We start from the raw sequence: 24,186 nt of genomic DNA on the forward strand, positions 1-24,186 counted from the left end.
ACACACAATAGAGGCTTTGGGCTGCCACACATTGTCACTGCTGCGCTGGAATCACCTGGCTCATTTGCAGTATTCTTAATTTGGAATTAAAGAAGCAATCAGCTATGTCACGCTGAATTCAGTTTTGCATCAGCGACTAGTTTGGTGATTGACAAATGAGTGCAGAAGCTGTGCTTTGGCCGTCGGCCAAAGTAATTATTCAGGTTTTACCCTAAAGAGCTTCTTCTCCCGTATCCTCCCTTTCCAGGTTCATGTAGCAACAAAAAGAGCTGCAAGGTGGTCTTCCCAGAGCAGGAACTGAGGAAGCGTTTGACAGCCCAGCAGTACCATGTGACTCAGGAAAAGGGAACAGAGAGGTAGGACTGGATGGAGCGAGTGAGACATGTCTTTGAAATTGAATAATGCAGTGCCTTTCTTTCAGATGAGGTACAGATACTGAAGGGTCTGTGTGCTTGCAATCCTCGTCGGACTTCTTCCACCGGGCAGGAGATGCACACGCACGAAAAGGCTCATAAACAGCTCCTTCCCCGCTGTTACCAGACTCCTAAACGACCCTCTTATGGACTGATCTGATTAACACTACACCCCTGTACGCTTCATCCGATGCTGGTGTCTATGTATTTACATTGTGTACCTTGCGTTGTACTATTAGGTACTTTCTTTTCTTTTCTTTTCATGTACTTAATGATCTGTTGAGCTGCTCGCAGAAAAATACGTTTCACTGTACCTCGGTCCACGTGACAGTGAACAAATCTAATCCAATCCAATTGGTGCAACATGCCGTGTTTAGTTTGGTTACTCGATCAGGGCACCCACCTGTGCCTAACATGTGATTCAGGTCCCTTTCCAATACTTGATCGGACCCAGGTGCAGCACATGGCACGCAGGCTGCAGTTTCAGGAGGAATTTCTCATTCAGTATGTGGATGGACCGACTAGAGAGGGGACAAAACTTGACCTCGTCTTGGGAAATAAGGAAGGGCAAGTGACAGAAGTGCTAGTGAGGGATCACTTTGGGACAAGTGACCATAATTCCATTAGTTTTAAGATTGCTATGGAGAATGATAGGTCTGGCCCAAGAGTTAAAATTCTTAATTGGGGCAAGGCCAATTTTGATGGTATCAGACAGGAACTTGCAGAGGTAGATTGGGGGAGACTATTGGCAGGCAAAGGGACGGCTGGTAAAAGGGAGGCTTTTAAAAATGTGTTAACCAGGGTGCAGGGTAAGCACATTCCCTTTAGAGTGAAGGGCAAGGCTGGTAGAAGTAGGGAACCCTGGATGACTCGAGATATTGAGACTCTGGTCAAAAAGAAGAAGGAGGCATATGACGTACATAAGCAACTGGGATCAAGTGGATCCCTTGAAGTGTATAGAGATTGTCGAAATAGAGTTAAGAGGGAAATCAGGAGGGCAAAAAGGGGACATGAAATTGCTTTGGCAAATAATGCAAGGGAGAATCCAAAGAGATTCTACAGATACATAAAGGGGAAAAGAGTAACTCGGGACAGAGTCGGGCCTCTTAAGGATCAACAAGGACATCTATGTGCAGAGCCACAAGAGTTGGGTGAGATCCTGAATGAATATTTCTCATCGGTATTCACGGTGGAGAAAGGCATGGATGTTAGGAAACTAAGGGAAATAAATAGTGATGTCTTGAGAAGTGTGCATATTACAGAGGAGGAGGTGCTGGAAGTCTTAAAGCGCATCAAGGTAGATAAATCCCCGGGACCTGATGAAATGTATCCCAGGATGTTGTGGGAGGCTAGGGAGGAAATTGCGGGTCCCCTAACCGAGATATTTGAATCATCGGCAGCCACAGGTGAGGTGCCTGAAGATTGGAGAGTGGCGAATGTTGTGCCCTTGTTTAAGAAGGGCAGCAGGGAAAAGCCTGGGAACTACAGACCGGTGAGCCTAACGTCTGTAGTAGGTAAGTTGCTTGAAGGTATTCTGAGAGACAGGATCTACAAGCATTTAGAGAGGCAAGGACTGATTCGGGGCAGTCAGCATGGTTTTGTGCGTGGAAAATCATGTCTCACAAATTTGATTGAGTTTTTTGAGGGAGTGACCAAGGAGGTAGATGAGGGCAGTGCAGTAGACGTTGTCTACATGGACTTTAGCAAAGCCTTTGACAAGGTACCGCATGGTAGGTTGTTGCAGAAGGTTAAAGCTCACGGGATCCAGGGTGAGGTTGCCAATTGGATTCAAAATTGGCTGGACGACAGAAGGCAGAGGGTGGTTGTAGAGGGTTGTTTTTCAAACTGGAGGCCTGTGACCAGCGGTGTGCCTCAGGGATCGGTGCTGGGTCCACTGTTATTTGTGATTTATATTAATGATTTGGATGAGAATTTAGGAGGCATGGTTAGTAAGTTTGCAGATGACACCAAGATTGGTGGCACAGTGGATAGTGAAGAAGGTTATCTAGGATTGCAACGGGATCTTGATCAATTAGGCCAGTGGGCCGACGAATGGCAGATGGAGTTTAATTTAGATAAATGTGAGGTGATGCATTTTGGCAGATCGAATCAGGCCAGGACCTACTCAGTTAATGGTATGGCGTTGGGGAGAGTTATAGAACAAAGAGATCTAGGAGTACAGGTTCATAGCTCCTTGAAGGTGGAGTCGCACGTGGACAGGGTGGTGAAGAAGGCATTCGGCATGCTTGGTTTCATTGGTCAGAACATTGAATACAGGAGTTGGGACGTCTTGTTGAAGTTGTACAAGACATTGGTACGGCCACACTTGGAATACTGTGTGCAGTTCTGGTCACCCTATTATAGAAAGGATATTATTAAACTAGAAAGAGTGCAGAAAAGATTTACTAGGATGTTGCCGGGACTTGATGGTTTGAGTTATAAGGAGAGGCTGGATAGACTGGGACTTTTTTCCCTGGAGCGTAGGAGGCTTAGGGGTGATCTTATAGAGGTCTATAAAATAATGAGGGGCATAGATAAGGTAGATAGTCAACATCTTTTCCCAAAGGTAGGGGAGTCTAAAACTAGAGGGCATAGGTTTAAGGTGAGAGGGGAGAGATTCAGAAGGGCCCAGAGGGGCAATTTCTTCACTCAGAGGGTAGTGAGTGTCTGGAATGGGCTGCCAGAGGTAGTAGTAGAGGCGGGTACAATTGTGTCTTTCAAAAAGCATTTAGATAGTTACATGGGTAAGATAGGTATAGAGGGTTATGGGCCAAGTGCGGGCAACTGGGACTAGCTTAATGGTAAAAACTGGGCGGCATGGACTGGTTGGGCCGAAGGGCCTGTTTCCATGCTGTAAACTTCTATGATTCTATGATTCTACTCAGGGTAACCGAGGACAAGCCTGCAGTCTTTAAAGTCACCACTGGAGGTTTCCACCAAAAGGATGGTCCCTGAAGATACTGATACAAAAATAACGTGTTAAAAAGGAAACTAAAAGGAGCAGGAGTGCCTAATGTGACTCCACATTGAAACAGTGGATCTCTGCGGCCAATGCTTTGCTGTCTCGCGATAGAACATAGAACATTACAGCGCAGTACAGGCCCTTCGGCCCTCGATTTTGCGACGACCTGTGAAACCACTCTAAAGTCCATCTACAATATTCCCTTATCGTCCATATGTCTATCAAATGACCATTTGAATGCCCTTAGTGTTGGCGAGTCCACTACTGTTGCAGGCAGGGCATTCCACGCCCTTACTACTCTCTGAGTAAAGGACCTACCTCTGACATCTGTCCTATATCCATCTCCCCTCAATTTAAAGCTATGTCCCCTCGTGCTAGACATCACCATCCGAGGAAAAAGGCTCTCACTGTCCACCCTATCTAATCCTCTGATCATCTTGTATGCCTCAATTAAGTCACCTCTTAACCTTCTCTCTAACGAAAACAGCCTCAAGTCGCTCAGCCTTCCCTCATAAGATCTTCCCTCCATACCAGGCAACATTCTGGTAAATCTCCTCTGCACCCTTTCCAATGCTTCCACATCCTTCCTACAATGCGGCGACCAGAATTGCACGCAATATTCCAAATGCGGCCGCACAAGAGTTTTGTACAGCTGCAACATGACCTCATGGCTCCGAAACTCAATCCCTCTACCGATAAAAGCTAACACACTGTACCCCTTCTTAACAGCCCTCTCAACCTGGGTGGCAACTTTCAGGGATCTATGTACATGGACACCGAGATCTCTCTACTCATCCACACTACCAAGAATCTTACCATTAGCCCAGTACTCTGTCTTCCTGTTATTCCTTCCAAAATGAATCACCTCACACTTTTCTGCATTAAACTCCATTTGCCATCTCTCAGCCCAGCTCTGCAGCTTATCTATGTCCCTCTGTAACTTGTAACATCCTTCCGCACTGTCTACAACTCCACCGACTTTAGTGTCATATGCAAATTTACTCGCCCATCCTTCTACGCCCTCCTCCAGGTCATTTATAAAAATGACAAACAGCAGTGGCCCCAAAACAGATCCTTGTGGTACACCACTAGTAACTGGACTCCAGTCTGAACATTTCCCATCAACCACCACCCTTTGTCTTCTTCCAGCTAGCCAATTTCTGATCCAAACTGCTAAATCACCCTGAATTCCATGCCTCTGTATTTTCTGCAGTAGTCTACCGTGGGGAACCTTTTCAAACGCTTTACTGAAATCCATATACACCACATCAACTGCTTTACCCTCATCCACCTGTTTGGTCACCTTCTCAAAGAACTCAATAAGGTTTGTGAGGCACGACCTACCCTTCACAAAGCCGTGTTGACTATCTCTAATCAAATTATTCCTTCCCAGATGATTACACATCCTATCTCTTATAAACCTTTCCAAGATTTTGCCCACAACAGAAGTAAGGCTCACTGGTCTATAGTTACCGGGGTTGTCTCTAGTCCCCTTCTTGAACAAGGGGACAACATTTGCTATCCTCCAATCTTCTGGCTCTATTCCTGTAGACAAAGATGACTTAAAAATCAAAGCCAAAGGCTCAGCAATCTCCTCCATAGCTTCCCAGAGAATCATAGGATAAATCCCATCTGGCCCAAGGGACTTATCTATTTTCACACTTTCCAGAATTGCTAACACCTCCTCCTTATGAACCTCAAGCCCTTCTAGTCTAGTAGCCTGAATCTCAGAATTCTCCTCGACATCATTGTCTTTTTCCTGTGTGAAAAATATTCATTTAGCACCTCTCCTATCTCCTCGGACTCCAAGCAGAACTTCCCACTACTGTCCTTGACTGGCCCTACTCTTACCCTAGTCATTCGTTTATTCCGGACATATCTATACAAAGCTTTAGGGTTATCCTTGATCCTACCTGCCAAAGACTTCTCATGTCCCCTCCTGGCTCTTCTTAGCTCTCTCTTTAGGTCCTTCCTAGCTAACTTGTAACTCTCGAGCGCCTGAACTGAACCTTCATGTCTCATCTTTACATAAGCCTCCTTCTTCCTCTTGACAAGTGTTTCGACTGCTTTAGTAAACCTCGGTTCCCTTGCTCGACCACTTCCTCCCTGCCTGACAGGTACATACTTATCAAGGACACGCAGTAGCTGTTCCTTGAACAAGCTCCACATTTCCATTGTGCCCATCCCCTGCAGTTTTCCTCTCCATCCGATGCATCCTAAGTCTTGCCTCATCGCATCATAATTGCCTTTCCCCCAGATATAACACTTGCCCTGTGGTATATACCTATCACTTTCCATCACTAAAATAAATGTAATCAAATTGTGGTCACTATCACCAAAGTGCTCACCTACCTCCAAATCTAACACCTGTCCTGGTTCATTACCCAGTACCAAATCCAATATGGCCTCGCCTCTCGTTGGCCTATCTACATACTGCGTCAGGAAACCCTCCTACACACATTGGATAAAAACGGACCCATCTAAAGTACTCAAACTATAGCTTTTCCAGTCAATATTTGGAAAGTTAAAGTCCCCCATAACAACTACCCTGTTGCTTTCGCTCCTATCCAGAATCATCTTTGCAATCCTTTCCTCTACATCTCTGGAACTTTTCGGAGGCTTATCGAAAACCCCTAACAGGGTGACCTCTCCTTTCCTGTTTCTAACCTCAGCCCATACTACCTCAGTAGACGAGTCCTCATCAAACGTCCTTTCTGCCACCGTAATACTGTCCTTGACTAACAATGCCACCCCTCCCTCTCTTTTACCACCTTCCCTGAGCTTACTGAAATATCTAAACCCCGGCATCTGCAACAACCATTCCTGCCCCTGCTCTATCCATGTCTCCGAAATGGCCACAACATCAAAGTCCCAGGTACCAACCCATGCCGCAAGTTCACCCACCTTATTCCGGATGCTCCTGGCACTGAAGAAGACACACTTTAAACCACCTTCCTGCCTGCCGATACACTCCTGCAACTTTGAAACCTTACTCATGACCTCACTACTCTCAACCTCCTGTATACTGGAGCTACAATTCAGGTTCCCAATACCCTGCTGAACTAGTTTAAACCCTCCTGAAGAGCATTAGCAAATTTCCCTCCCAGGATATTGGTACCCCTCTGGTCCAGGTGTAGACCATCCCGTTTGTAGAGGTACCACCGACCCCAGACTGAGCCCCAATTATCCAGAAATCTGAAACCCTCCCTCCTGCACCGTCCCTGTAGCCACGTGTTCAACTGCTCTCTCTCCCTATTCGTCGTCTCGCTAGCACGTGGCACGGGTAACAACCCAGAGATAATAACTCTGTTTGTGCTAGATCTAAGTTTCCACCCTAGCTCCCTGAATTCCTGCCTTACATCCCTATCCCTTTTCCTACCTATGTCTTTGGTACCTATGTGGACCACGACTTGGGGCTGCTCCCCCTCCCCCTTAAGGATCCTGATAACACAATCCCACGGTCAGCCTGATACTTTTTCTCACCAGCTCATCTTCATCTTCGAGATGACCACCATGCCGGCATTTGACGGGTGACTGACTTCCGCCCAGTGCACCCTTTGCATCCTGATGATGGAAGGGGATATGTTTTTCCTGATGCTCCTGTCATGATATGCAAACATGCAACCAATGAACACTCAGAATAGGACACAACCCAATGGGCAGTCAGGACACTCAGAGGTGGCATCACCACAAGGGGGCATGACATAAACACTGTAAAAGGGATGAGGCACTCACACCCTGCCTCTTTCCACAGACAGACATCTGGAGAGTTAGACAGGGTTGATCAGCAGCATCACACCCCAGCACGTGGCTTAGAGCAAGCTGGTGTAGTCAGACTGAGTTACAGTTAGATTAGCAGAGAGTTGAACTCATTTGAGAATTGTGTTAATAGTTCAATAAACACGTTGAACTAATTTCAGAGTCTGGAGCATCCTGTAGTTAAGACTGCATCAAGTAGCAGCCTGTGTTATCCGAAGCAGCATAACACAACATGATACCAGGAGTGACTGTTCAATCTATTTAGTTCAACTCAGCAAGATCCGTGACAACCAGCTACTGAATACAGGCACAATGGACAAGAATCAGGCTCCTCATTAGCTCAGGACCACCGGCAATCTTAGTGCCAACTGGCGATCATTCAAGCAGAAATTTCAACTGTACGTGGAAGCACCCTACCTCATTGAAGGAAGTACCAAACCATCCTGGACAAATTCGACAGCCATTGCGAGGTGGACACCAACAAAATCTTCGAGCGCTACAACTTCAAGCAGAGGATGCAAGGTAAAGACGAATCCTTCAACTCCTATCTAACTAACCTGAGACTGCGAGCGCAATCCTGCAACTTCGGTGATATCACTGACTCCATGATCAGAGACCAAATCGTTTTTGGAGTTCACTCTGATCCTCTGCGAGAGCAATTGTTGAAAATCAAGCACATGACCCTGCCAGTCGCGATTGAAATGTGTACTGTGCATGAGCACTCTAAAAATCGCAATTCACAGTACAAAACGGCAGAAAGTGAAAAATAAGCTTCCCACAAGGTGGAGAGTGTTCAGGCCATCTCCCGGAAGCAGCGCCTCCACATTGACGAAAGCGGCCATTTTGCGCGCTCTTCCCGGGGTCCAACGCATGCGCAATGCGATCGGGAACACGAAGCGGCCGAAAACCGCACTGCGCAGGTGCAGACGTCCGAGCACCACACCGCGCATGCGCAATGACGTGTGCGAACTGCGGCACCGCCCATTTTTAAAACAAACTGCCCTGCAAGAGGCAAACGCTGTTTAAACTGTGGGAAACCAAACCACTATGCAGCCCTGTGCAGATCTGCGCCACCAGCGATCCCAATTCCGACAGTGGCGCATCAGAAGTGTGCAACACCGAATGCATGACCCTGATCCAGGCAGTGCGACGGATCCAGATGATGAATATCTGGACAACACTTACCGAGTGGGCATTATTACGAAGTGCAAATACGCCACACCCGACACATCGTGAGTCCAATCAATCCTGGCCGTGGATTCCGAGGACAAATGGCATGCAGTGATGAATGTCAATCCCTGCCCCATCCAGTTCAAACTGGACACAGGTGCCTCCGCCAACCTGATTTCGCAGGTGGACTTCAAGAGAATCAAGAAGCCCACCACAATCCTTCCAGCTGCCTGCAAACTCCTGGACTACGATGGAAACGCAATCAAGGCACTGGGGTCCTGCCATCTGCAGGTGTCCAGCCGACACTCAGAAGCAAGCTTATGCTTCGAAATTGTTAAACCAGACAGGGCGTCCCTGCTAGGTGTGCACGCCTGCAAGCAACTGAACCTCATTCAAAGGGTCTACACCACGATGCCGCCCATTCGGATCTTCAAGCCAGCATCAACGACATCCTAACCCAGTACCCAGATGTATTTAGCGGGATGGGCACGCTGCCGTACGAGTACAAGATTCTACTTCGGCCTGTTGCCAAGCCAGTGGTCCACGCACCATGACGTGTCCCTGCTCCACTGAGAGAGCGCCTGAAGGCAGAGCTCACGAGTCTACAACAAAAAGGCATCATCTCCAAGGTCACTGAACCAACCGACTGGGTCAGCTCGATGCTGTGCGTAAAGAAGCCTTCGGGGGACCTACGCATCTGCATTGGCCCCAAGGATCTAAACAAAAACATTATGCGGGAACATTACTCCATCCTGAAGAGGGAAGAAATCACGAGTGAGATGGCACACGCACGATTCTTCACAAAATTGGACGCATCCCAAGGGTTTTGGTAAATCCAGCAGAAGGCGCTGCACCTTCAACATGCCTTTTGGCAGATTCCGCTATTACCGAATGCCATTTGGCATCATCTCGGCATCAGAGATTTTCCATCGCATCATGGAACAGATGATGGAGGGAATAGAAGGGGTTTGTGTCTACATTGACGATATCATAATCTGGTCCCAACCTCAGAGGAACATGTGTCGCGACTCAAAAAAGTATTCCGACGCATACATGAACATGACCTCAAGCAAAACAGGTCCAAGTGCTGTTTTGGGACATCCACGCTGAAGTTCCTGGGTGATCAGATTTCACAACACGGTGTGCGCCCGGACACAGACAAAATTAAAGCCATCGAGGCAATGAAAGTCCCCGAGGACAAGAAGGCAGTACTGCGCTTCCTGGGAATGGTCAATTTCCTTGGCAAGTTCAGCCCAAATTTGGCCACACACACCACGGTCCTAAGCAACCTGGTGAAAAAAATCAACCGCCTTTGAGTGGAAGGCGGAGCACCGAACAGAGCGGCTGAAGCTGAAAGCCAAGCTCAGCACTGCACCCGTCCTTGCATTCTTTGACCGAGACCGAGAGACACAGATGCGAGTCAGGATGGCATTGGGGCGGTGTTGCTTCAAAGAGACGACACGTCATCCTGGGTACCAGTAGCATACGCGTCACGGGCAATGATACCCACTGAGACCAGATATACACAGATTGAAAAGGAGTGTTTAGGTCTTCTCACCGGCATCCTCAAATTGCATGATTATGTCTACGGCTTGCCAACATTTACTGTTGAGACGGATCAAAGTCCTCTGGTCCACATCATCCAAAAGGACCTGAATGACATGATGCCTCGTTTTGCAGAGAATTCTGCTCAAACTCCGGAGGTATGATTTCAATTTGGTGTACACACCTGGCAAGGAGCTCATCATCGCCAATGCATTGTCCCGCTCCGTCAACTCACCCAGTGAACCACTGGAGATCATCCAGCACATTGAATTGCAGGTACAACTGTGTGCAAGCACTATCCTGGCAACAGATGAGAAGATCGTTCTCATCCGAGAAGAGACGGCCAAAGACCCCCTGTTGCAGCGAGTCATCCACAACCTCAGCAATGGCTGGCAGAAAGGGCAATGCCCTCAATTCTACAACGTCAAGGACGACCTGACGCTGATCGACGGCATCCTGCTCAAGCTGGACAGGATAGTCATCCCGCTACGTCTCCAGAGCATGGTGCTGTGACAGATTCATGAAGGACACCTGGGCATAGAAAAGTGCAGACGCAGGGCCCGGCAAGCTGTCTACTGGCCCGGCATCAACCAGCACATCACGGAAATGGTCCTAAACTGTGAAACCTGTCAGAGGTTCCAACCAGCGCAGAGCAAGGAGACGCTCAACAACATGACCTAGAGACCTCCCGTGGTCCAAGGTTGGCATTGACCTATTCCACGCGAATGGTCGCGACTATATCTTAATCATCGATTACTTTTCAAACTATCCTGAGGTGCTGAAGCTGCCAGACCTCACCTCACGGACCGTCATCAAAGCGTGTAAAGAGACATTCTCACGGCATGGCATCCCGAACACCGTCATGAGCGACAATGGCCCGTGCTTCCACAGTCGAGAATGCTCCACGTTTGCCAAGAGCTACAATTTCAGGCATGTCACTTCCAGTCCGCACTATCCGCAGTCCAATGGCAAAGTCAAAAAAGAGGTGCACATCGTTAAGCAGCTCATCCGCAAGGCCTCCGACTCTGCTTCCGACATACACCTTGCACTACTTGCACACCGGGCGACTCCCTTGTCCACTGGCATGTCGCCAGCTCAACTGCTGATGAACAGGGTCCTGCGGACGCCACTTCCAGCCATACACCTGACCAACCTTGATCACCTCCCTGTGCTGCAGAAGATGCAGCAGCATCGCGACAGCCAGAAGCAGGGCTATGATGCCCATGCCACCGATCTGGACGTGCTATCCCTGGCAGACACAGTCAGGATCAGGATACTGGATGGTGGGTGGTCTGCTCCGGCTGTCGTTGTTCGACAGGCCGCGCCCAGATCCTATGTCATACGTATGGCTGATGGCTCCATTGTGCGAAGGAATCGAAGGGCACTGCGAAACGTTGCTTGTCCACAACCACTTTCCCCTCCATTTCCACATGTCGAATTGCCACCTCCAGACACCTCGAACCACGAGGCCACCAGTCGTGCCTCCCACTCGCCTGTCAAGACACCATCATCCCCTCCACCACCTCTCTGGCGGTCGACGAGGATCAGACGCAAGCCTCCGAGACTGGACTTATGAGCATTTGTTTTGTTTGTTCTGTTCTGTATTCCTCAGTCAGTCAACATTAGACAGACACATTCACATGTCTATACATCTTTAAAAAAAAAGGGGCAGATGTCATGATAAGCAAACGTGCAACCAATGAGCACTCAGAATAGGACACAACCAATGGGCAGTCAGGACACTCAGATGTGGCATCAGCACAAGGGGGCATGACATAGACACTATAAAAGGGATGAGGCACTCACACCCTGCCTCTTTCCACAGACAGACATCTAGAGAGTTTGACAGGGTTCGTCAGCAGCATCACACCCCAGCATGTGGCTTAGAGCAAGCTGGTACAGTCAGACTGAGTTACTACAGTTAGATTAGCAGAGAGTCGAATACATTTGAGAACTGTGTTAATAGTCCAAAAATACACATTGAACTCATTTCATAGTCTGGAGCATCCTTTAGTTAAGACTGCATCACGTAGCAGCCTGCATAACACAACAGCTCCCACTTGCCAGTTGTGACACCGCTGTCTGCGGTTGTTGCTAGGCCCGTGCCAAAACCTATCCCATGGCTTCTCTGCTATGTTTAAAACAGCGTCCACATATTTAAACCTGTCACTTTGCTGCTAGAGATCATGTAGATACAATAACTAAGCATATTGCCTTTGCTAATATGATTGATAACAAAACGTTGTGGAATTCCTTTGGACTCTTTGTTCCACTTTGGGGGTGACAAAGTAGGAGTGCTGAGTGCAGTCTATTCCTTTGCAAGTCTCTCTCCAGATACTAGAATAAGCTAAACACTGAGGGAAAATGGACCACTGCCAGTGAGCAGTTTGAAGGTGGTCATTGTGTGTTCCAACGTTTGGCTGCCAAAGGAAGGTAGCGTAATTAAGCCTGTTTTTGAAGCACATATGGAGAAAGTATTTATTGGCTCATTTGCCGTTGGAATGTCAAAAATGTTCAGTAACTACGCTCACATGTCTGTAGTCCTTGGAACCTAGCTCTCAGTGCTGTTTTCAAAGAAATACTCGCCCTCTTCCAAGGCTGTATTTAGTGAAAGCCTTGGGCCTCCCAGCTGATTTTAGTGCCAAGTTGACGGGACAAGGCGAACCCTTTTTGTCCATTTTAGACAGAGGACCCTGGTACACGTATTCAAGAACCTCTAATCCAAATTTATCAATGATGTAACCGCTTGTTTCTATTCACGCTCCGCAAAATGCTCTTTACCACACTTGGGGCTCCCAGTTAATAGGCTTCACTTTCCTCCTGTCACAATATACTGTTTGAATTTACTGAATGTATGTCGTCTGCTTAGAAACACCAGAAGTGCTTTGGCAGCAGACCTTAACCTCTGAGCTTCCAGCCAAACCGCGTTCTGTTGTGTACTGAACCAACAACGATTCAGCACGCACAATTGCCCGGAAATTATCAAGTCATTTTTTTTTTTAAAAAGGATCCCTGTTGGTAAAAATGGAAACTAGTTGTGGAGGTGGGAAAGAGGGCGAAGGGATAACGTACAGCTTTACCAGTGAAACATAAAGTTACTTTATTGCCAATAAAAAAAGGTGCTTTGTAATTCACGCCACTCAGTAACATTTTCTCTTGCAGTGCCTTTATGGGAGAGCTCACGTTGAAGAAAGACAAAGGGACATACGGTTGTGTTGTTTGTGGGGCTCCCCTTTTTACGTAAGTGCAAAAATGATATGTCAATTACGGGCGGATTGGTTATTGAATTTTAGAGCCAAGCATGCACTCAAGGACTTAAACCATTCTATAAAAACGTGATGCAAATATCGGTGTTTGTTATTGCTCTTCAATCCTGTCCCCAGGTTGCTGCCTCTGATCTTTATGAACTGAAGTGCATAACAATACGTTTTGGGGGAGGGGCAAGTAAAAAGTAACTACAAGACCCCCAAATTATCATAAACTTTAAAAGCTAAACAAAAACAGGTGGCAGGATGCAGTGTTTAGCATAATAAAGCTCCTTCTACTCATCAAATGTATTGAGCAGTTGAAAAGGAATGTAGTGGATTGATAATAAAACTGTCCAGATTACCACTTACCTTTAAACATTCAGGGTTCTGCAGCAACTTGGTTAATATTGAAGGTCATCTGGATTTAATCGACTTTAGAGCCTTTTCATTTATGGTATGATTCCCTCTTGACTATTGTTAGCATTTAGCTGCCCTTAAGTGTATTTTCTTTACAAGTGGTCAGCAATTCTGCTGACCAAATCTATTAATGAAATAATATATTGGCTGCATTTTTTATTTAGTTCTGGGTTGAATATGTCTGACTAAATGGATATGATATTGTTTTGGCGATGCTTTGCTTAATTTTATATTCATTTGTTACATTTAGGGGACAAGATCTTTTTTATTGTCATTCGAGAACCAGTCCCTGAGGGTGTGAGCTACTGATTACCTCTGCAAGGTTTCTTGCACCCTCAGACCACATAGAACACTGTACAGGTTGACCTATTGCACATGAATCAAGGCAATGGCTGACGAGCCTAATGAAATATCCTACGCTTTTTTTGTTAAGTTGTAGAGACTGAGACTTATGCGAAAGTGATACTGGATTAGATCTCATTAATATTTCAGCGAGTTGCGTTTTTAAAACATTTGAAAGAACATTCAAAATCTGATCCTCAACAGTTCTATTTATGTAGAACCTTTCTAAAATCGTCCCACGGTCTTTCATACGACTGTTTCGAAACCAGATTTGACACCGAGCCTTGTCAGGAAATATAAAGACAAATGACCATAAGCTTGGTCGACGGAGCAGGTCTGAAGATGCCTCTCGAAGGAGGAGAAAGAGGTGGGGTGTTTAGGAAGACAATTCCAGAGTTTAGGACCAAGTTGAAAGCACCGCTGCACGAGAGGCCAGGGATGGAGGTGCAAAGTTTTCTCAGAGGGTTGTAGGAATGAAATAGATTACAGAGAGAGGCGACTGAGGCCATGAAGGAGTTTGAGAATGAGGATTTTGAAGTTGAGATGTTGTTTGGCCAGGAGCCAGCATAGGTCAGCGAGTGCAGAGACAATGGGTGAGCAGGACTTGGTATGAATTTGGATACGAGCAGCCGAATTTTGGATAAGCTCAAGTTTAACATTTACATTTTTTTTTATTTACCTCAGATGTAATGCACAAAACTGGAAATGATGCATGATATAATTTAGCTGATATGTACTAAGTGCATTGTTTTCAGATAATTGGGGGATGGTTTGGATAATTTTGGTGGCCGTTTGATGAGGTTAAAAGGTTGTTTTCGCAGTTTTCATACGGGAGCCACCTTGCGCGCGACCATTCACTCCATGGCCGTCACCAGAAGCTCTGTTTTCAGATAACTGGCTGTTGACCAAAACTTAGGAAAGTTGCAATTATTGTTTCATCGTCCTTCTGTATGAATATTTATTTATCTTGCACCAAGCAATAGACATGAGCGTGCACTATGGCGGTCACTACTGTAAATTAACAACATTACCACCCAAGACTAAACTAAACCGATTCATTTATAAGGTCCTGGTGATTTGAAAGCTTCAGGCCTGTAACTTCCTGGCTCCCCCGTGTCAGAATTAGGAGGTACGCTAAAGATGTGCTGGGGAATCCCTCCGGGAAGTTCCCAGGTGAGCATTTGTATTGCAATTGTCCAGAAGCGCTAACTTTCCCTTGGACAATTGCGCTGGAAACCATCCGACAAAATGATTGAAATCAGTAACTTTGCATGGTTCTGCCAGTGATACACTAATGGTTACTCTGAAAGAGTTTGAAAAAATAAAAGCGCTAAATTGGCGGCACAGTGGTTAGCACTGCTTCCTCAAACTACAGGGACCCAGGTTCAATTCCGACCTATCTGTGCGGTGTTTGTACTTTTTCTCCGTGACTCTGTGGGTTTTCTCCGGGTACTCCGGTTTCCTCCCTGAATCCAAACGTCCAGATTAGGTGGATTATCCACGTTAAATTTCCCCCTAATAATAAAAATAATCTTTATTAGTGTCACAAGTAGGCTTATGTTAACACTGCAATGAAGTTACTGTGAAAAGTCCTAGTCGGCACACTCCGGAACCTGTTCAGGTATATGGAGGGAGAATTCAGAATGTCAATTCACCTAACAAGCACGTCTTTCAGAACTTGTGGGAGGAAACCGGGGCAGCCGGATGAAACCCACGCAGACACGGGAAGAATGTGCAGACTCCGCACAAACAGTGACCCAAGCTGGGAATCGAACCTGGGACCCTGGAGCTGTGAACAACAGTGCTAACCACTGTGATTCACTGCCTCTTGTTCCACTTCATCCTTTACTGTTCAACCTTGGATGATCTCCTGCACAGTGGACCCTAGCCTCATGACATAAGAAATAGGAGCAGGATCAGACATTCATTGAGACCATAGCTAATCCTTTATCCCAATTCCACACTCTGCCCTATCCCTACTCCCTATAGAGTACCCAAAAATCTTACTGATCTCATCCTTGAACATATTCAATGACTGAGCATGTAGGGTATAGAATTCCAAAAATTTACAGGGAAGAAATTTCTCCTCATCTTTGTCTGAACCAGCCAGCGAGAATAATCGAGTTTAATTTCCAGGGAGGGGCATGTTAGGTGAGGTTGCAGGTTACAGGGTGAGGGCCTAGGTAGGGTGCCCTTTCAGAGGGTCGGTGCAGACTCGATGGGCCGAGTGACCTCCTTCTGCACTGTAGGGATCGATCCCCACACAGAACTCTCCCCAAACCCCCATGTTTGACCTGACACCCACAACCCAATTAGATCTCAACCCCCGCCCCACTTCTCCCTGGCCTGTTATTTTCAGGGGGACCTTTAAACTTACCAGCTTTGCAGCAGCTAGTGCCATAAAAAAGGAGACATGTTCTCCTTCAATTCAATTCTTTTAGTCTGTATTATTCCAAGCCATCATTGCAGCCATGAATCAGGGTTGGTTGCCCCCACAATCAAAATCCCGAAAGGTACATACATCATGAAAATGTTTTAAATATTGCCCTGCTTATAGGCTATTAACGCTGCAATAAGGAAAGCAATTTAACTCAAATTAATTTGGATGCAATAAACTTCCAAAGATATTCTCCTAACCATTCGACCAATTATAGTTGCTGTTTTATGTGTTGCAAATGTTGATTGACAAACTGGAGATTCCAATCGGCTTCAGACTGGAATATTCCATCTTCTCCACCTCTTACATCATGATTTTCGGATAACTAATCCCAATATTATTCATTTTTTTTACGATGTAAAATGTATACGTTCAAATTTATTTGGCTGGGAACAAATCAAATATCTGTTCAATGGTATGTGTGCAGTGCACGTGTTTGCAGATTGCTTTTAAAGCCGGTAACTATCTATGATTATTTACATTCCATTGCCAACCCATTCAACTCTACATGGATAAAGACATCAGGAACCTTTTGCCATAATTGATTCAGCATATTTGTCTTTGTTGCAAATCTGTCTCAGGTAGCAGTGGGACTCCAGGACATCTGTAGGCCCCGCGTTTAGAAGAAGGTAGCTATTTTGGATTTGAGAGCGAGGGGATGAGCGATACTTGGTAAATGTTTTACCTTGGGTTTCTTCTTAACCAAGGACAATCAATGAGAGACTAGGGAGACCGAGGCAAATCCACTCACTCCTGGAGTTGCATATTCAAAAGAAAACTGTATTCTGGGCTAGAAGCTCTGGATTCGAGTCCCACGTCAGGACTTGATGGCCATGGAAGGTGCACTCTTTTTTAAAAAATATATATTTATTAAAGTTTTTTAGCACAATTTTTCTCCCTTACAAACAATAACCCCCCCCCCCCGTAACAAAATAACAAGAAATCGCACAGAGCAAGATATATACATGGCAAAATGATATGTTTACCTAGCTTTGTACACTGGCTCTCTCCCGCACGTGCCAGTTTCCCCAACCCTTCATGTTATCTCTTGCTCATCCACCCTCCCAGGCCGCCCCCTCTCCCTCCATCACCCATTTGCGGATCATCGCCACATTTTCTGCCCAGTAGTAGCTCCCTAGGTTTGGCAGCGCCAACCCTCCTCGACCCCTACTTCGTTCCAGGAACCCTCTCCTTACCCTCGGGGTCCTATTCGCCCACACAAACCCCATTATACTCCTACCAACTCTCTTAAAAAAGGCCTTGGTGGTCATGATGGGAAGGCACTGAAACACAAACAGAAACCTCGGAAGGACCACCACTTTGACCGACTGCACTCTACCCGCCAGCGAGAGTGGTAACATGTCCCATCTTTTGAAGTCGTCCTCCATTTGCTCCACCAACCTCGTCAGTTTCAGTTTATGTAGGGCCCCCCAACTCCTGGCTATCTGGATCCCCAGATACCAAAAGCTCCCCTCCGCCCTCCTCAGCGGTAGGTCCCCTATCCCTCTTTTTTGGTCCCCTGCCTGTAATACAAAGAGCTTACTCTTCCCTACATTGAGCTTATAGCCCAAAAACTCCCCAAACTCCCTTAGAGTCTGCATGACATCCACCATCCCCTCCATTGGATCCGCCACGTACAGCAACAGGTCATCCGCATATAGCGACACCCGATGCTCTTCTCCCCCTCGGACCACCCCCCTCCATTTATTAGACTCCCTCAATGACATGGCCAAGGATTCGATCGCCAATGCAAACAACAGGGGGGACAGGGGGCACCCCTGCCTCGTTCTTCGGCACAGCCGAAAGTACTCCAACCTCCGCTGGTTCGTCACTACACTCGCCACCGGGGCTCTGTGAAGGAGCTTAACCCAACTGATAAACCCTCCCCCGAACCCAAACCTACGCAGCACCTCCCAGAGGTACTCCCACTCTACTCGGTCAAAGGCCTTCTCCGCGTCAATAGCTGCCACTATCTCCGCTTCTCCCTCCTCCGATGGCATCATTATCACGTTTAAGAGGCGCCGCACATTAGTGTTTAATTGCCTGCCCTTTACGAATCCCGTCTGGTCCTCGTGGATCACCCCCGGGACACAGTCCTCGATCCTCGTGGCCAGCACTTTTGCCAGCAACTTAGCATCCACATTGAGGAGCGAGATCGGCCTGTACGATCCACATTGCAGTGGGTCCTTGTCCCGCTTTAGGATCAAAGAAATTGTCGCTTCCGACATTGTCGGGGGCAGGGTCCCCTCCTCTCTTGCCTCATTAAAGGTCCTCACTAGTAGCGGGGCCAACAGGTCTACGTACTTCCTGTAGAACTCCACAGGGAACCCGTCCGGTCCCGGGCCTTCCCCGCCTGCATGCTCCCCAAACCCTTGCTCAGCTCCTCCAACCCAATCGGTGCCCCCAAGCCAGCCACCTCTTGCTCCTCCACCCTCGGGAATCTCAGTTGGTCTAGGAATCGTCTCATCCCCTCTTCCCCCGCTGGGGGCTGGGATCTGTACAGCTCTTCATAAAAGGCCTTAAATACCTCTTTATTTTCGTTGCACTCCGAACCGTGGCTCCCCTTCCATCTTTGACTCCCCCTATTTCCCTCGCTGCCATCCTCTTATGGAGCTGGTGTGCCAGCATCCGACTAGCCTTTTCCCCATACTCGTAGGTCGCCCCATGCGCTTTCCTCCACTGTGCCTCCGCCTTCCCTGTGGTCAACAGGTCAAACTCCGTCTGGAGCCGTCGTCTTTCCCCAAGTAATCTTTCTTCCGGGCCTCTGTGTATCTCCTGTCCACTCTCAAAATCTCCCCCACGAACCTCTCCCTTTCCATGCCCTCTGTCTTCTCCCTATGAGCCCTGATGGAGATTAGCTCTCCACTGATCACCGCCTTCCACGCCTCCCATACCACCCCCACCCTCACCTCCCCGTTGTCGTTGGCTTCCAAGTACCTTTCGATACACCCCCTCACCTTCCCACACACCACCTCATCTGCCAGCAGTCCCACATCCAGCCGCCACAGCGGGCATTGGTCCCTCTTCTCTCCCAGCTCCAGTTCCACCCAGTGCAGGGCGTGGTCCGAAACGGCTATGGCCGAATACTCCGTCCCCGCCACCCTCGGGATGAGCGCCCTGCCCAGAACAAAAAAATCTATCCGGGAGTAGGCTTTGTGCACATGGGAGAAATAATAAAATTCCCTGGCCTGCGGCCTTGCAAACCGCCATGGGTCCACTCCCCCATCTGATCCATAAACCCTCTAAGCACCTTGGCCGCCGCCGGACACTTTCCAGTCCTTGATCCGCAGCTGTCCAGTGCTGGATCCAACACTGTATTGAAGTCCCCTCCCATTATCAGGCTTCCTATCTCCAGGTCCGGAATGCGCCCCAACATGTGCGCTCCTCCCTCACCCTCCAGTCCCCCAGCTGGGGGACCCCCGTCCCGACCACCTCTTCTGTGTCCCATTCCCTTTCGGCCAGTGCAGCAGCAACCCTTCCCCCCCCCCATTCCCCCCTCCCCTCCCCCCGCTAGACCCCTGTCTAGCTTTTTTGCTCCCCCCATGTCACTCCCGTAAGTCAGCTGACACCTGGTGACCCCGGCTTCCCCTGCCGTCCCATTGACCTCCCTGTGTGGGAGTCTCCCAATCAATATGCGTTCCTTCGTTCCCCTTCCCGCCTTTCTTCCCACGCGCGGGAAAACCCCCGCGCTTTCCAAAGCCCGCCCCGCCCCCTCTGGCGCAGCTCCTGTCACGGCCTTGTCTCTCTCCCCCAGCCCATGTAACATTTCCTGCGCGTGATTGACCCCCTATATACAACAACCATCACACATCAAACCTCAAACATCCCCCCCACCCTCACAAACCCTCAGTTAGAGTCCAACTTTCCGGTTTGTATGAAGGTCCACGCCTCTTCAGGCATTTCAAAATAATAGTGTTGGTCCTTGTATGTGACCCACAGTCGCGCTGGCTGCAGCATTCCGAATTTCACTCCTTTCCGGTGCAACACCGCTTTGGCCCGGTTGAAACCCGCTCTCCGCTTTGCAACCTCCGTGCTCCAGTCCGGGTATATTCGGATCTCTGCATTGTCCCACTTACTGCTCCGCTCCTTCTTGGCCCATTTCAGGACCCTCTCTCTGTCCGTGAACCGGTGAAATCTCACCACCATCGCCCTTGGTGGTCATTTCCCTTGGGCTTCCTCGCCAGCACTCGGTGTGTCCCGTCCAGCTCCAGCGACCTCGAAGGGGCCTCAGCGCCCATTATCGCCCCGAGCATCGTGCGCGCGTATGCCCCGGCATTGGCCCCCTCCACTCCTTCAGGGAGACCCATGATCCGCAGATTCTTTCTCCTCGACCTGTTCTCCAGGTCTTCGAGTCTTCCTGCCCACCTCTTGTGTAGCGCCTCGTACCGCTCCACTCTCACCGCCAGGCCCAAGAGCCCGTCCTCATTCTCACTGACTCTTTTCTGTACCTCCTGGATCTTTACCTCGTGGGCCTTCTGGGTCATCCCTAGTCCTTCAATTACCGCCAGCATAGGTGCCAGCATCTCCTTGCGCAGCTCCTCGAAGCAGCGCTCGATGAACTCCTGCCGCTCCGGCCCGCACTCCGCTTTGTCCCCGGCCGCCGCTTCTCCCGCTGCTCCAATGCCGCTTTTTTGTCCGTTGCACTTCTGGTCCAGTCCATAAAGTTGGAGGGGGACCTCTCTCTTCCCTTCCCCACGGGTTGTCTTCGAAAAAATTCCGTTGGGGCTCCTCTAGCGAGCCCGAAAGTCCGTAATAGCGGGAGCTGCCGAATCGTGCGGCTTAGCTCTGCACAGCCGCAACCGGAAGTCTCTGGAAGGTGCACTCTTAATGTGACCAAACAGGTTGATTATCAGCCTGTGAGTCCTTCCAATGTGTCAGATACCAGGCGGTAAAAGCGGGAGAGTTTCCTGGTTAGCCGTACTAAGGCAATGGCAGACCACTGCAGTACTTTGTCAAGTGTAATCATGGACCGATCCATGGTTGCCAATGTCCTCTTGGGGCACCGTACCTCAAGGAAGATGAGGCAATGCATGTATAGAGGAATGTCAGAGAGCCGGAAGCAGAGAATTGGGATAAGTGAATGCTTTTCAGCTTGATCAGATTTCAGATAGTGATGTGCCTCCGGATCTATTCTGGGATCACTTTTGCTTTCAACTAAAACTTATTTACAGGGGCAGCATGGTAGCATTGTGGATAGCACAATTGCTTCACAGCTCCAGGGTCCCAGGTTCGCTTCCGGCTTGGGTCACTGTCTGTGCGGAGTTTGCACATCCTCCCCGTGTGTGCGTGGGTTTCCTCCCACAGTCCAAAGATGTGCAGGTTAGGTGGATTGGCCATGCTAAATTGCCCTTAGTGTCCAAAATTGGCCATAGTGTTGAGTGGGGTTGCTGGGTTATGGGGATAGGGTGGAGGTGTGGACCTTGGGTGGGTTGCTCTTTCCAAGAGCCGGTGCACACTCGATGGGCCGAATGGCTGCACTGTAAATTCTATGAAAAAAATACAGAGTGCCAAGGCGCTTCTCTGGAGTATGACAAAACAAAATATACCATTGACCCACATAAGGGGATAGTAGGGCGGATCAAAGAAATAATAATGAGTGTGTTAAAGCAGGTGGAGAGATCTAGGGAGGGAATTCCAGAGGAAGGAAACTCTGCAAATGAAAACATGGTCATCAGTGGGAAATTATAATTGGGAATGCACAAAAACACAGAATTGGAGGAGCGCAGGTATCTCGGAGGGTTGTGTTGTAGGGGAATAGAGATAGGGATGGAAAGGCCATGGAGGGATATAAAAACAAAGATGAGAATTTTAAACTCAAAATATTGGGATCCAACGAAGGTCAGCAAGCTGAGGGGCGATGGGGAACCAGACTTGCTGTGAGTTAAGACACGAGCTGAGTTTTGGATGACCTCAAGTTTAATGAGAGTCGAGTGCAGGGAGACCAGCCAGCAATGCATTGGAATTCAAGTCTAGACGTGAATAAGAGTTTCAGCCTCTTCTGAGCTGAGAAAGAGGTGAAGTCAGAGGTGCAAATAGGTGGTCATTGTGATGGGATGACTATGAATCAGAAACTCACCTGAGGGTCAAATGTGACACAAAGTTGTGAACGGACTGGCTTAATCCCAGACTGTGGCCAAGGAGAGAAATGGAGTCAGTAACGAGGGAACAAAGTTTTGTGTAGAGACTGAAGACAATGCCTTCAGTTTTCCCAATATTGAATTGGGGGAAACTTCCAATACTGGATGTCAGATAAGCAGTCTGATAATTTAGCAACAGTGGAGTTGTTAGGAGAGGTGTTGTTCAGCTAGATTTTGGATGTCATCAGCATATATGCGAAAATTAACTCTGCACCAAGGGCCAGCACCTAAATGGTTGCAGGAGGCCAAAGGTAGAACTTTGGGGAACATCAGAGTTAACTGTGCCAGAGCAAGAAGAGAGGCCATTGCAAGTGATTCTCTGGCTACAAGAATGGAACCAGTTGAGGGCAGTTCCACCCAACTGAATGACAAATGCTTTTGGTGTGAAATCATGGAGGAGAGATTCCTCCATTTTCTAGCTGCAAGAAAGCAAGGCAACAGGACTGTGAAGAACTAAAGATGGATCATTTTAAACAAAGAAAATACTGAAATCGGGAACAAAGCAGTGTAAAGATGATTTATTGGGGTATGGTTTTGTTAATTATGCCAATGCAAGTCGGGATGCAAAGCCCATGGGAGGGATTCTCCGTTTTAGCGGAGTGTTGATGCCGTCGTAAAGGCTGGAGCGTTTTACGACTGCGTCATCTGGCCTCTAGGAGCAGCGATCCCCCAACTCACAAGGGGCCAGCACGCGGCTGGAGCGCCTCGCGCAGCTCCAGCTGCCGATACGGGCCTCAGCACTTACGACCGCGGGTCTGCGCATGCGCGCCATGGCCGGCATAGGTCCGCGCATGTGCGCCACGGCCGCCTCCGTGCTGGCCCCCATGCAACATGGCGGAGCCCTACAGGGGCCCGGTGTGGAGGAACATAGGACCCCCCCGGAATGAGCCCACCCGCCGATCGGTAGCCTCCGATCGTGGGCCTGGCCACCGTGGAGGCCCCCCCCCTCGGAGTCGGATCTCTCCCCCCACCAGGACGGCCCCCGCAGCCAGAACGCTGAGGTCCTGCCGGGTAGGACCACACGCGAACGACGCCGGCTGGATTCGCCGGAACTCGGCAGCCACTTGGCCCGTTGAGCGCGGATAATCGCCGGGGGAACCCACTTTCAGTGGCGGCCGCGCCGGCAAGATTGGCGCCGATTCTCCGGTCGCCAGAGAATCAGTGGCTCGGAGCGGCGTGGCTGGATTCGAGCCCCTCACCCCGCCGATTCACCAACCCGGCGTGGGTTCGGAGAATCCCACCCCATGTGTGTTATATGCAGGGAAGTACTGGCAAATGAAAGTTTAAAACCCTCAAAACTTAAAAGGCATTTGAAGACTAAGCAAGGCGAGGTTGAGGACAAACCTCCTGATTTCTTTCCAAGAATGCAGTGAGAACTTAAATCATCATCTGAAGAACTTAGCAGAAATGTGACATTGAATGTCAAAGCAAGTGAGATTGTGAGGACCAAGCAGGCTCACCTGTCGCATTAAAGGAAAACGCATATGGCATGGGTCGGGAAGTTCAGCGGTGTGGGTTGCGACGTTTCTCCAGCGTGGGTCACAAGGTTCGGCGGTGTGGGTCACAAAGTTCGGCGGTGTGAGTCACAAAGTTCGACGGTGTGGGTCAGAAAGTTCGGCGGTGTGGGTCAGAAAGTTCGACGGTGTGGGTCAGAAAGTTCGACGGTGTGGGTCAGAAAGTTCGGCGGTGTGGGTCAGAAAGTTCGACGGTGTGGGTCAGAAAGTTCGACGGTGTGGGTCACGAAGTTCAGCGGTGT

At 48.6% G+C, this 24,186-nt stretch overlaps 1 protein-coding gene across 3 annotated transcripts in view; it reads left to right on the forward strand.

Annotated features, from left to right (window-relative positions):
• msrb3 (methionine sulfoxide reductase B3) overlaps positions 1–24,186 on the forward strand; it is a 103,712-nt gene that overhangs the window by 20,377 nt on the left and 59,149 nt on the right. For all 3 annotated transcript variants that reach the window (XM_072485179.1, XM_072485178.1, XM_072485177.1), the window contains 2 exons: positions 248–356; positions 13,012–13,089. In XM_072485179.1, coding sequence (XP_072341280.1) covers positions 248–356; positions 13,012–13,089 — 187 coding nt within the window. The remainder of the gene's footprint in view (positions 1–247; positions 357–13,011; positions 13,090–24,186) is intronic.

Source organism: Scyliorhinus torazame, chromosome 19, assembly GCF_047496885.1.
Source record: "Scyliorhinus torazame isolate Kashiwa2021f chromosome 19, sScyTor2.1, whole genome shotgun sequence".
Classification (NCBI taxonomy): domain Eukaryota; kingdom Metazoa; phylum Chordata; class Chondrichthyes; order Carcharhiniformes; family Scyliorhinidae; genus Scyliorhinus; species Scyliorhinus torazame.